The sequence below is a fragment of the Phalacrocorax carbo genome, chromosome 15 (genome assembly GCF_963921805.1).
Source record: "Phalacrocorax carbo chromosome 15, bPhaCar2.1, whole genome shotgun sequence".
Classification (NCBI taxonomy): Eukaryota; Metazoa; Chordata; class Aves; order Suliformes; family Phalacrocoracidae; genus Phalacrocorax; species Phalacrocorax carbo.
Window position 1 is genome coordinate 4148689 of NC_087527.1, and position 11332 is coordinate 4160020.

An 11332-nucleotide genomic window follows, 5' to 3' on the forward strand; every position below is an offset into this window, starting at 1 on the left:
CCCATCCCTCCACCCCCATCCCCCGATCCCACCCCCCCCCAACCGCATACCTGCACGGGGGGGGGGGAGCACCGGGTGAGGGGGTGTAGTGGGGGGATGCTTCCACGGGGGACCCTGCGGCAGTGGGGCAATGTGGGGGCCCTGGTGCAATGAAGGGGGCACCTGCTGCAGTGAGGGGCCCTGGTGTAACTGGGGTGCAGATGCAATGGGAGGCCCTGCTGCAATGGGGGACAATGATACTGCTGCAGTGGGGTGGCTCTGCTGCAACGGGGAGCCCTGCTGTAACTGGGGGCCCTGCTGCAGAGGCGGCCAGGCTGTGCTGTGTGTGACTGCAGGGCAGGAGCAGCAGGCGCAGCTACGGGGTACAGGGGATGGGCACCTCCAAAGGCCTAGGGAAAGCCGGATTGGGGTGCAACGGGGCACTGTGCTGCAGCCCTCACTGGGGAATAAACGGGGCAGGATTCCCATCACTGGGGGTGAGGAGGGGCCAGTTTCCCCAGCTGCCCTCCCACCCCACAACCCCCTCAGGCCTGGAGGAGATTCCGATGCTGCTCAGGGCCAGGCCAAATCCTGCCTCACCCTATGGACCCCAAGGGTAGCACAGAAGGGGATGAGCAGGGGAGGCAGGTGGGATGGAAACCTGCAGGATCCCTGCGGGATCCAGGGAAAGCCAAGGAGGAATGCTGTGGTCCCCACTGTAGCAACAGGATTTGGCCTGAAAGGGAGTAAAACCAAATAAAAATGAAGCTGCCATGTGCCATAGCGTGCCTCCTCCTCCTCTCCCCCCACTCCCCTCTCCCAGCGCTGCTCCAGCTGCCACAAAGGGATCTGAAATACCAAGGACGCAGTTTGGGGAGCAGTGGCAGGGTGCAGGGGAGAAAGGGGGCACCCAGACCCCCCTCTGCTCTCCCCTGCCCAGAGGGCTGCAGTGATGGCTCCCTGCTCACGCTCAGGTTGCTGGGTAGAAGCCAAAAAAGCCCCTTCCAGCCCAACATCCCTGGATCTCCATTTCCCAGCAGCCAGAGCCCCTATAGAAGCACTATAGGGGATGAACCACACTCCTCTGTAGCACGCTCAGCTATTTTGGGGTTCAGCCCAGCCTCAGGGAGTGGCAGAGGAAAGGGGGTGCAAGCAGCATGTACTGACCCCCCGATGCTGAAGCCCTTCGCTTGGAGAAGAGCCTTTCGCTCTGCCAGCTGCTGTGTCGTGCCCACTCCCCCAAAGCAAAGCTTCCCCTCACCCATGACCTCCTTGGCTTTGGATATTTGACTTTATTCCCAGTTAACATACCCATCACAGTCCATACCCACTCCGCAGAGAACATAAGCCAAACCCCCAATGGCTTTATCCATCAAATTAAGCCTGCTCTGAGTGGGGATATGGCTAAAAAAGTTTGAAATTTGCTGATTTTTGCCTTTGAGAAGTTTTAATTTCCAGACTTGCCCCCATGCTGGGACACATCACTTTTTCTCTCTCTCCCCGACAAGCCATTTGCTTACCTACAAAACCTCTCTTGGAGGGTTGGAAGAAACAGGTTAGAGGGATTTTGTAGAGATTATTGGAATTTTAGCTTCCCAGTCGGTTGTGTGCTGTCCTGCCGGGAAGGGACCCAGAGATGCAGCTGCCCTGGCTCCGCAGAGTGTCCCCAACCCTGTCTGTAAGGGGACTCAGAGGGACTCTCCCCAGGATGGGAAACCCCAGCAGCTCCCCCGGGTGAAGCGGGCCCGTGGCCGAGGGCAGGGCCCTGCCTGCACCCGCTGCTGCCAACCAGGGGAGCCCCTGAAGGGGTCGTGGGGGGGTGATAAAGGGGTGGGAAATACATCAGGAGGATTCATAAAAGCTGATTTTGAAAGAAGAAGGAGAAGGAGAAGAAAAGAAGAAACAAGAGGAAGAAGAATATATATTATATATGATATACAAAATGATATGATTAATACAATATAATTAAAAGGGGGATGCCAGACTATCATACCTGAGCTGAAAAGAAGGATAGGGAAGGGGAAGGGGAGGGGGAAGGGGAAGGGGAAGGGGAAGGGGAAGGGGAAGAGAAGAGAAGAGAAGAGAAGGGAAGGGAAGGGAAGGGAAGGGAAGGGAAGGGAAGGGAAGGGAAGGGAAGGGAAGGGAAGGGAAGGGAAGGGAAGGGAAGGGAAGGGAAGGGAAGGGAAGGGAAGGGAAGGGAAGGGAAGGGAAGGGAAGGGAAGGGAAGGGAAGGGAAGGGAAGGGAAGGGAAGGGAAGGGAAGGGAAGGGAAGGGAAGGGAAGGGAAGGGAAGGGAAGGGAAGGGAAGGGAAGGGAAGGGAAGGGAAGGGAAGGGAAGGGAAGGAAGGGAAGAGAAGAGAAGAGAAGAGAAGAGAAGAGAAGAGAAGAGAAGAGAAGAGAAGAGAAGAGAAGAGAAGAGAAGAGAAGAGAAGAGAAGAGAAGAGAAGAGAAGAGAAGAGAAGAGAAGAGAAGAGAAGAGAAAGAGAGAAGAGATGCCGGAAGAAAAGAAAAAGAAAAAGAAAAAGAAAAAGAAAAGAAAAGAAAAGAAAAGAAAAGAAAAGAAAAGAAAAGAAAAGAAAAGAAAAGAAAAGAAAAGAAAAGAAAAGAAAAGAAAAGAAAAGAAAAGAAAAGAAAAGAAAAGAAAAGAAAAGAAAAGAAAAGAAAAGAAAAGAAAAGAAAAGAAAAGAAAAGAAAAGAGAAAAGAGGAAAAAAAAGGGGATGTCAGACTAAACTGCATAGAGCTGTTACCTTCTGCTCAATGCGTTTGGATCAGGCTGGGACTCACTCTGGCACTTTGCAAACCGGAGCAGGACCACGTGGTAAAAACCCACCTGAGAGGACTGTGCTGGTTTTGGCTGGGATAGAGTTAATTTTCTCCGTAGTGGCTCACATGGGGCTGTGTTTTGGATTTGTGCTGGAAGCAGCGCTGACAGCCCAGGGATGTTTTCCTTCCTGCTGAGCCTGGCTTACCCAGAGCCAAGGCCTTTGCTGCCTCTCACCCCACCAGCGAGTGGGCTGGGGGGGCACAAGGGGTTGGGAGGGACACGGCCGGGACAGCTGACCCCAACTGACCCCAGGGATGTCCCACACTGTATGACATCATGCTTGCACATAGAGCTGGGGGAAGAAGGAGGAAGGGGGGGGACGTTGGGAGCGATGGCGTTTGGCTTCCCAAGTCACAGTTACGTGTGATGGAGCCCTGCTGTCCTGGGGCTCGCTGAGCCCCTGCCTGCCCGTGGGGAGCGGTGAATGAATTCCTTGGCTTGCTTTGCTTGTGCGCGCAGCTTTTCCTTTACCTGTTAAACTGCCTTATCTCAGCCCTCGAGTTATCTCACTTTTATCCTTCCAGTTCTCTCCCCCATCCCACCGGAGGGGAGTGAGCAAGTGACTGTGCGGGGCTTAGTTGCTGGCAGGGGTTAAACCACAGCAGCGACAGAGCAGGCCGCTGGGAAGAAAAACCTGGTGCAATTCCGTAATAGAGAGGATCCCATTTTAGCTGGGCTGCATTCTCAACTTGGTTCTTAATTTCACATGCATACATTTATATATTTATATGTTTCAGTTGGGTGTTTTAGCTGGGGTGGATGGGAGGAAGCAGCACTACAGCAGCTGGGTTGCACTGGTGGGTACTGGTGGGCACTGGTGCAGCCCAGGGGGCTGCGAGGGTCCCAGGGGAGAAGCATCCTCCTGATCTGCCAGCTTTTACTCTGGGGAGAAGGAGGCAGACCCCTCCAGAAAGGCCAGCATTCGCTTGACTGCTGCAGCAGGTGCTTGGGGAAGGCAGTAATCGCCAGATATTTAACTATCACCTGTGTTGGAAATGGGATGCAATTCCTGTCATTAAGCAGAGCACAGGAAAAAAAAAACATGCTGGAAATTTTCTCTCCTGAAAGATTCTGTGGTTAATTGAGTGTTTCAATAACCAAACCGGAGATAAGAGGGCCAGGCACTCTCTGTACTCAGCGGATTCGCAACAACAGATTATTTTTTTTTCCTAAAACATCCAAGCTACCAGCCCAGCCAATTCTGGGGCCGCTGTTCCTAGATCTGATTACAAGGGAGGGAAGGATGGGATGGTACCCGGAGCGGAGAGGATGCTGAGGGCCCCAGTTCAAAATGGGGGAGAAGCGGATGCCCCTTGGCATTCTTTGCCCACACTGCCGCTCCCCACCCCCCCCCGACTCCGACAGCTTCCAGTGCAAGAAAAATTCCCACAATCCCAGTATCTGCCCTTCAAAATAAACAAATAAAATAACATGAAGTAAAATGAAATTAAATAAAAAATATAATAAAAATTAAATGCAAGCAGGGAGACTCTGCTGGGAAAAAAAAAACCCAACCCAAAAGCACCAGCAGCAGAAGACCCGCAGTGACTTCGAGCTTAGGCCGAACCCCACACTCCCCAAAAATCCCTATTGCAGTCAACGTGACAACTCACGCGCGCGGAGCTGGGCTGGCTCACGGTGCGAAAGGCGGATGCACGTTACAGACGGCGGGAACGAGCCCGAGATCAATAAGAAAACCCGTGTTTTTCTATTCTACAACCTTGGGCAGCTTGAATTATTCATCTCCTTCGTTATCAGCGCCTGGATTCCGTACACAGGCTAGCCGTGTGCGTTGTTACTCAGCAACATTAACTGCTTCATTTCTTGAACACAAGTTGTTTTCGGCACAATCAGTTCATATAAAATGTATCTTGTAATGACTTAATTCACCTGTGTTGGTTTTCTTGCGTGTCCATGAGCTCGGAGCTACCGAGAGTCTCTTGAAATCAGGTTCATTTTCACATGGTGCCTAGTGAGGAGGATGCTCTGCCGGGGCACAGCATCCAGCTGGGAAGGGAGGAGGCATGCCCTTGGCACGGCCGGCTCATCACCCGCCAGGTGAACCCCAGCCAAACCCGCCCTCGTGAAACCAACCCTTTTTGTGTTCAAGAGAGTCCCCGCAGCATCACACAAGGCTTTTCCCACCAAATTCCCCATAAAACCATGCACGAGGCTTTTATATGCCACTGACCATCAGCCATGAGTGCTAAATCGTTGCCCTGGCTTGGTGTTGACCCCTTAAATTCAGGGTTGTCTCCTTTTGTCTTAAAGGCTGGGTGCTGCTCCGCGTGCAAGGGGCCTTTCTGATATTAGCTTTTTTATTTCTTTATTATTAACATGCCAAACAGCATCTCCACCTCCGTGATGGATGGTTCCATCCTTTGGACTTCGCTTCTCGAGGAGCCCCCATTTCTCTTCCCTGCAAAAGAACATCTCTGCCACCATCCTCTCTGCCACCAGCTACCTCGAATTCCCTCAACCTCTTCCGACAGGATGCCCCTGAGGCCTCAGGGCTGTTAATGAACTTATCAATAGCGTTATAAATTTATAGCACTGTTTACCAAGTCTGATGTGACCTGCCAGTCCCCTACCCAAGCAGTATAAAAGGTAAATAAGCCAAGACAGGCAGCTCAGACACTGGTTAATAATTCAGCCGGTCCTAATGATGCAGAATCATTGCGGGGGGATGCACCCATCAATTTTAACAATGTTAAATAACAACCAAATAATAAAAATCTTTAAAGCAATCTGGTCAAGAAGGAGGTGAAATCACCTGTGAGAAATATCGCCATGGATCTGAGCATGTGCACCAGCTGCAAGCAGAAGACTTTGCCTATCCCCCCCAAGATTTTGCCTGGTCTGGAGCTAAAGATATATTCATGATGGGGCAGGGAGGGGAAGAAATGCCTGGAAAAATCAATTTGAAGGACAAGAGCTTGCCCCAGGTGAATGCAGCAGCGAGGAGAGAGCAGCAGCTCCGGACCTGCTACAAAGGGGAGAAGCCCAAGCCCGTCAGGGCTCCAGGTCACACCTCCCAGCCGGTTCCCAGGTGCTCGGGAAGGACCTTGCAGCTCCTTGCCTGCCATCGGATGGGCCATCTGTCACAGCCGTCACGTGTCCAAAGGAACGGCTGAGGCTTGCTGAGCTCAGCTTCGAGCTCCTGCTTTCCCTTATGGGGCTAGAGGGGAAAAAAATAGGTGGAAGAAAAAAAAAGGAAAAAAAATTGGGAAAGCAGCTGCCCTCTGGCAGCTTTTCTGATTTGTATAGGACTCGGCATGGAGCTTTTGATGTTTTCCCTTCCCTTGCCAGCGACAGGATTTCCCCATGATTTTTTCACCCTTCCGATATATTCCCCATCACCTCTGCTTCCCGATGGATCGCTTTCTGTCATCTCTCCACCTGTGCTTTCCAAGCCAGAGCCTCTCACTGCAGCCCTGCTTTTCTCTCTCCTATCCATGTTACTCAAACCAAAGCAGCACCTGAGCATCAGTGCCTGCCAGCTTACGTTATTTCTCCCTCTAAGCCCCTTCTCTAAGGAGGCTCCAGCCATTTCCCAAAGCCCAGCCTGAAATAGCACGGACTCCTCTTCCTTTGGAGGTGACTCTGGCAAGAGGAGGCCACATCCAGCACCTCCAGTGGTAGCCAGGAGCCACCTGGCCCCAGGCAGAGACACCCTTGTTACTCAGCCAAGCGCTTTGGCAGCACGAGGGACAGAAGATGGGGCAGGATTTTTCAAGTTAGTCAACCAGAAGAAAAGAGACCTGCAAATCTGCAGGCTGCTGTCATGCACCGGGAAGCGGCAGGGACGGGGATGAAGGTGGTCTCCTCCTTGCAGCCACCTCTCAAGTTTGCTGCTCCCATCACACTGGGTGAACCACAGCAGGTCTCCTCTCCTCCAGCTCCCAGCAGCCCCCGGAGCTGCCACCCTCGGCCCCAGTCTGCAGCCTTCAGGTGCCCCTCTCACCCAGCGGGGTTTCCAAGAGCAAGGTCACTGTGCTCTCCCCAAAAGCATGTCCACAACTTTGCTCCGGCCATTCCTGGTGCCACACTCTCTCCCAGAGCACAGGCATGGCCTTACGCTGCTGAGCGCCAGCACCGCGCTCTCCCCAGGAGCGTGCCCACAACTTGCCCTCATCAATTCCCAGTGCCGTGCGCCCCCCGAGAGCACAAGCACCATCTTCCTTTGGTGAACGCCCGCACCGTGCCCTCCCCAAAGCACGCCCACAATCTTACTTTAGCGATTCCTGGTGCCACGCTCTCCCCAGGACCATGCCCATGATCACCTTTGCTTTAGCAACTCCCAGCACCACAGTCTCCCCAAAAAACACATCCACAGCCCTGCTTTAGCACTTCCCAGTGCTGCACTCTCCCCAAAAACATGTCCACAACTTCCATTTAGCAATTCCCAGCACCTTACTCTCCCCAAGATAGTGCATACAACTTTCCTTCATCACATCCTAGTGCTGGGCTCTCCCCAAGGGCACAAGCACCACCTCGCTTTTGGGGAGTGCCAGCACCCTGCTCTCCCCAAAAGCCTGTTCACAGCCGTGCCTGAGCACTTCCCAGCACCGTGCTCTCCCAAAAAGTACATCCAGAGCCCTGCTTGAGCACTTCCCAGCGCTGCACCCTTCCCAAAAGCACGCCCACAATCTTATTTCAGCAACTCCCAGCACCGCGCTGTCCCCAAAAGCGTGTTCACAGCCCTCCTTTAGCACTTCCCAGCGCTGCCCTCTCCCCTAGAGCACGCCCCCAATTTCCCTTTAGCACTGCCCAGCCCCCCGCTCTCCCCACAACCCTGCTCTCGCACCCCCGCGCCCCGCTCCTCCCCCCGCGCCCCGCTCCCGCTCCCCCCCGCAGCGCCCCCCGCGCCCCGCTCCCGCTCCCCCGCGCCCCGCTCCCCCCCGCAGCGCCCCCCGCGCCCCGCTCCCGCTCCCCCGCGCCCCGCTCCCCCCCGCAGCGCCCCCCGCGCCCCGCTCCCGCTCCCCCCCGCAGCGCCCCCCGCGCCCCGCTCCCGCCCTCCCCCGCAGCGCAAGCACCGCCTTGCTCTGGGGAGCTCCAAGCCCGGCCCTTCCCCGGCCGCTCCGCCCCGGCCCGGGCTCTCGCGAGGCGGCGGCGGCGGAGGATGGCGCGGGCGGGCGGCGGGAACCTGCCCTGGTGCGGCCGGGAGCGGGGCCGGGAGCGGGGCCGGGAGCGGGGCCGGGAGCGGGGCCGGGCGGCGGGCGCTGCCCCGGGCTGACCCCCCCCCGCCCCCGGGGTGCTCTCTCCGGTGCAGGGTGGAGAAGTACCGGCCGCAGGCGCTGTCGGAGCTGGTGTCCCACCAGGATATCCTCAGCACCGGTAAGCACCCCCTGCGGTAAGCACACACAGCCCTCCCCAAACACCACCGGGGCTACCGGGCATCCCCTGGCTCCGTTATCCCTTCTCCAGTGCAGCGGTTCATCAGTGAGGATCGGCTCCCGCATCTTCTCCTCTATGGTCCTCCCGGTACCGGTAAGACCTCGACCATCCTCGCCTGCGCCAAGCAGCTCTACCGGGAGCGGGAGTTTGGTTCCATGGTGCTGGAGGTAAGTGGGGATGGGATGGGATGGGGGGGGGAGCGATGGGGGATCGCCCCCCACCCCTGGGTGCATCCTTAGGCGGGGATGGGCACCCATGTCGTCTCCCTCCAGCTCAATGCCTCTGACGACCGGGGTATCGACATCGTCCGAGGGCCCATCCTGAGCTTCGCCAGCACCAGGACCATCTTTAAGTAAGTGGGTGGGTCTGCGCTTTCCAAAGCTCCCCATCTCTTTGTCATCACCCCTCTGGCACAGCCTGCCCCAGCGCTCAGCTTGGGAGGTGGGTTTAGGGGGGCTCCTGAAGTGGGAAGCACGCCAGAGCAGATGGGAAAGAGTCAGGGGTGCCCTGCAAGTGGGGAGGATGAGGGTGGTAAGGATGAGTGATAAAGATGCTGGTCTGGAGGGGAAAGGAGGCCTCCTTGGGAGCATTCGTGGGGGTCAGGCTGGGAATAAGCATCCCCCGCTCCCCCTTCTCCAGCACCAAGCCAGCAGCTGGGACAAAAGCCACCCCGCTTTTTTTCTCCCTTTTTAAGGAAAGGCTTCAAGCTTGTCATCCTGGATGAAGCGGACGCCATGACCCAGGATGCTCAGAACGCCCTGAGGCGAGGTGAGGGGTGCTGGGGACGCCATGCCACTGGCACCCCTTCAGCCCCAGCGTGGGGTGGGAGCCTGTACGAGGCAGCAGACAAGGGCCAGCCTCTCCTCCCTCCTCTTTGCAGTGATAGAGAAGTTCACAGAAAACACCCGCTTTTGCCTCATCTGCAACTACCTCTCCAAGATCATCCCCGCCTTGCAGTCCCGCTGCACGCGCTTCCGCTTCGGCCCCCTCACCCCGGAGCTGATGGTGCCCCGGCTGCAGCACGTCATACAGGAGGAGGGGTGAGCCCAGGGCAGCGCAGGATGTGGGGGGCCGTGCAGCATCCTCCGCACCCCCGTTTTCCCCATTCCCCTACACGGGGAGGAGCAGTGGGCTTGGTTTTCCATGGTTATATTTCCCTCCGGCAGCGCTGGCTGCCTCTGCAGCCCCAGGTCTTGTTTTCCAGGGTGGATGTGACCGAGGATGGGATGAAGGCTCTGGTGACCCTCTCAAGTGGTGACATGCGCAGAGCCCTCAATATCTTGCAGGTACGGACCATGGCTGCAGCCACTCTCCCCTTGTGTAAGGCAGCAGCTCTCATCTGCACCCAGGCAGCTGCCCCAGAGAGATGGGTGGAAGAAGAGTTGAGCTCTTCATCCCTCCTCCACCCTCCTCTTCCTCAGAGCACCACCATGGCCTTCGGGAAGGTGACAGAGGAGAACGTCTACACCTGCACAGGACACCCCCTCAAGTCCGACATTGCCAACATCCTTGACTGGATGCTGAACCAGGACTTTTCCACTGCCTATCGCAGTATCCTTTTTCCTCCACTGGCCCTGGGGTTTAATTCCCGCTGCTGTAAATCCTCCTCTTTGCTAGGGCTTCCCGTCCTGTGACCTCCTGCTCCGGCTGGGGTGGGTGCTGCTCACTGGGGAGGGTCCTTGGGGTTGTCACAGGGATGAGGAGTGGGATCTCGCAGGAAATGGCCTGGGGAAAAGCCCTTCACTCACTCTCATCTCAGAAATCACAGAGCTGAAGACGCTGAAGGGCTTGGCCCTGCATGACATCCTCACGGAGATCCACCTGTTTGTGCACAGAGGTAGGGGCTTATGGGACTAGCTCCTGGCTGACCCTGGGGGGCCAACCGTCCCCCCAAGCCCGTGCTGACATACGCCGTCTCCTTCTCTCCGCAGTTGATTTCCCACCCTCGGTCCGCATTCAGCTGCTGATCAAAATGGCAGACATCGAGTAAGTGTCCACTCACCCTTGCTCCGACACACCCCGGATGGGGGGCTGCCAGTGCACCCGCCCCGCAGGGGTCGCCGCTGCCATGCTGTGCCGAGTCCTGGCAGCTGGTGGGCACCGCTGGCAGATGCCCACAGCCCCTGTGCATCCATCCCTGCTGCATAAACCTGCCAGCACTGCGCTTGGCTTGCTCCGTCCCGGCCAGGGCTGCCGCTTTGCCAGGATGCAGATGGTGGTGTCAACACCCAAACCTGTTCTTGCCCCCTGCTCCAGGTACCGGCTGGCTGCTGGGACCAGTGAAAAGATTCAGCTGAGCTCCCTCATTGCGGCTTTCCAAGTCACCAGGGACCTGATCGTGGCCGAAGCCTGAGTCTTGCTGGGTGGATCCTTGCTTGCAAAGCTGGATCTTGCAGAAGCTGGAAGGGATCATCAGCCCTATGCTGCTCCCTGCAGCTTTCCACTTCCTTTTTACAAGCCTTGAGCCCACAGCTGAGGCACGAGAGCTGGGCAGCGTTGTTTCTAAGCTTCACCGGAAAATACAGATGCCTCTAAAGCCCAGCAGGTTGCACGTCTGTTTTGTTTCCCTCCTGTATCAAGCAAGGACCGAAGGGACGTGGGCGAGCCTCACGCCCTGCCCGTCCCATTGCAAAGGCGTCGCACCCACACAGGCTGAAGTCCAGCTGCTGTCACCTGCCTGCAAAACCTCCCTTGCAGGGCAGACCTGTCCCGGGCACTCACATGCTGAGAAGTACAACCGTGGCTTGTGCCACCCCGTCGCTCATGCTGCTGAGCGGGGTCAGTGTGGTTTCTTGCAGTGAAATCCTCATTACGAGAACACGGTTGCAGGTGACACCTGTATGGGTTAGGGAAACACCAGCTTTCTGGGTTCAGCTGCTCTCAAGGGAAAACATGCCAGGCAGCAGTTCAGAGGAGACGTTGCCCGCCCATCTTCTCTGTCAGCTGGGGTCATGGCCTCAGGCTTGTGCAGAGACCGAGCCCTCGAGCACGAAGGCCTCCAGCCCTCCTGCTGCAGATGGTGGAGCAGCAGTGAGTGCTTACTCAGCTCTGAAGTGCAGCAGACCAGTAAGTGTTCGACGGTGGGTGCCGGGGACGATCAGTCCACCGTGAAGGTAGGACACAGGGCTTCAC

At 56.6% G+C, this 11332-nt stretch overlaps 1 protein-coding gene across 1 annotated transcript; it reads left to right on the forward strand.

Moving 5' to 3' along the window:
• The first annotated feature begins 7818 nt into the window (after positions 1-7818).
• RFC5 (replication factor C subunit 5) lies at positions 7819-10741 on the forward strand. The gene is made up of 11 exons (XM_064465988.1): positions 7819-7957; positions 8076-8140; positions 8231-8367; positions 8473-8552; positions 8895-8968; positions 9081-9240; positions 9405-9486; positions 9622-9751; positions 9960-10037; positions 10132-10186; positions 10457-10741. Exons 1-11 carry the CDS (start codon positions 7926-7928, stop codon positions 10551-10553), a joined length of 990 nt encoding a protein of 329 aa, XP_064322058.1. The 5' UTR covers positions 7819-7925; the 3' UTR covers positions 10554-10741.
• Positions 10742-11332: the final 591 nt, after the last annotated feature.

Coding starts and splice junctions, on each gene's coding strand:
- RFC5 (XM_064465988.1), top strand. CDS start 7,926: ATGGCGCGGGCGGGCGGCGGGAACCTGCCCTG. Junction 8,969..9,080: donor TCAGAACGCCCTGAGGCGAG/GTGAGGGGTGCT, acceptor TCCTCTTTGCAG/TGATAGAGAAGTTCACAGAA. Junction 10,038..10,131: donor CCACCTGTTTGTGCACAGAG/GTAGGGGCTTAT, acceptor TTCTCTCCGCAG/TTGATTTCCCACCCTCGGTC.